This window comes from Trypanosoma equiperdum, assembly GCF_001457755.1.
Source record: "Trypanosoma equiperdum strain OVI genome assembly, contig: ctg_248, whole genome shotgun sequence".
Classification (NCBI taxonomy): Eukaryota; Euglenozoa; class Kinetoplastea; order Trypanosomatida; family Trypanosomatidae; genus Trypanosoma; species Trypanosoma equiperdum.
This window is the reverse complement of record NW_027124141.1, coordinates 580-826: the sequence shown is the minus strand read 5'-3', so window position 1 is coordinate 826 and position 247 is coordinate 580. Positions and strand designations below refer to the sequence as shown.

Below are 247 nucleotides of genomic sequence, written 5' to 3'. Positions count from 1 at the left end.
AAGCAACCAAATAAATCGCTGCAACGCAAAGGCGAGTCGCATAACTGTTTACTCACTCACATGATTAAGGAAGACACAAGGATTCAAGCCATGTATTCTATGCTAAAAGTTGCGCTATTTGTGTTACTAGCGACGACGTTCCAGACACCGCACCAGACAGCGGCAAATTCGGCAGCCGACGAAAACGCTTAAGATTTTGCTCTGCTATGCGACGCATTTCACATAGCAACAGCAGCGCCCGAACTAA

The 247-nt window shown here is 46.6% G+C and overlaps 1 pseudogene across 1 annotated transcript in view; it reads left to right on the top strand.

Moving 5' to 3' along the window:
• Positions 1-60: 60 nt before the first annotated feature.
• TEOVI_000085400:pseudogene overlaps positions 61-247 on the top strand; it is a 764-nt pseudogene continuing 577 nt past the window's right edge. The window contains exon 1 of the mRNA in view: positions 61-247. This exon is cut by the window's right edge and continues 14 nt beyond it. Within this exon, the coding sequence occupies positions 61-247 (187 nt within the window).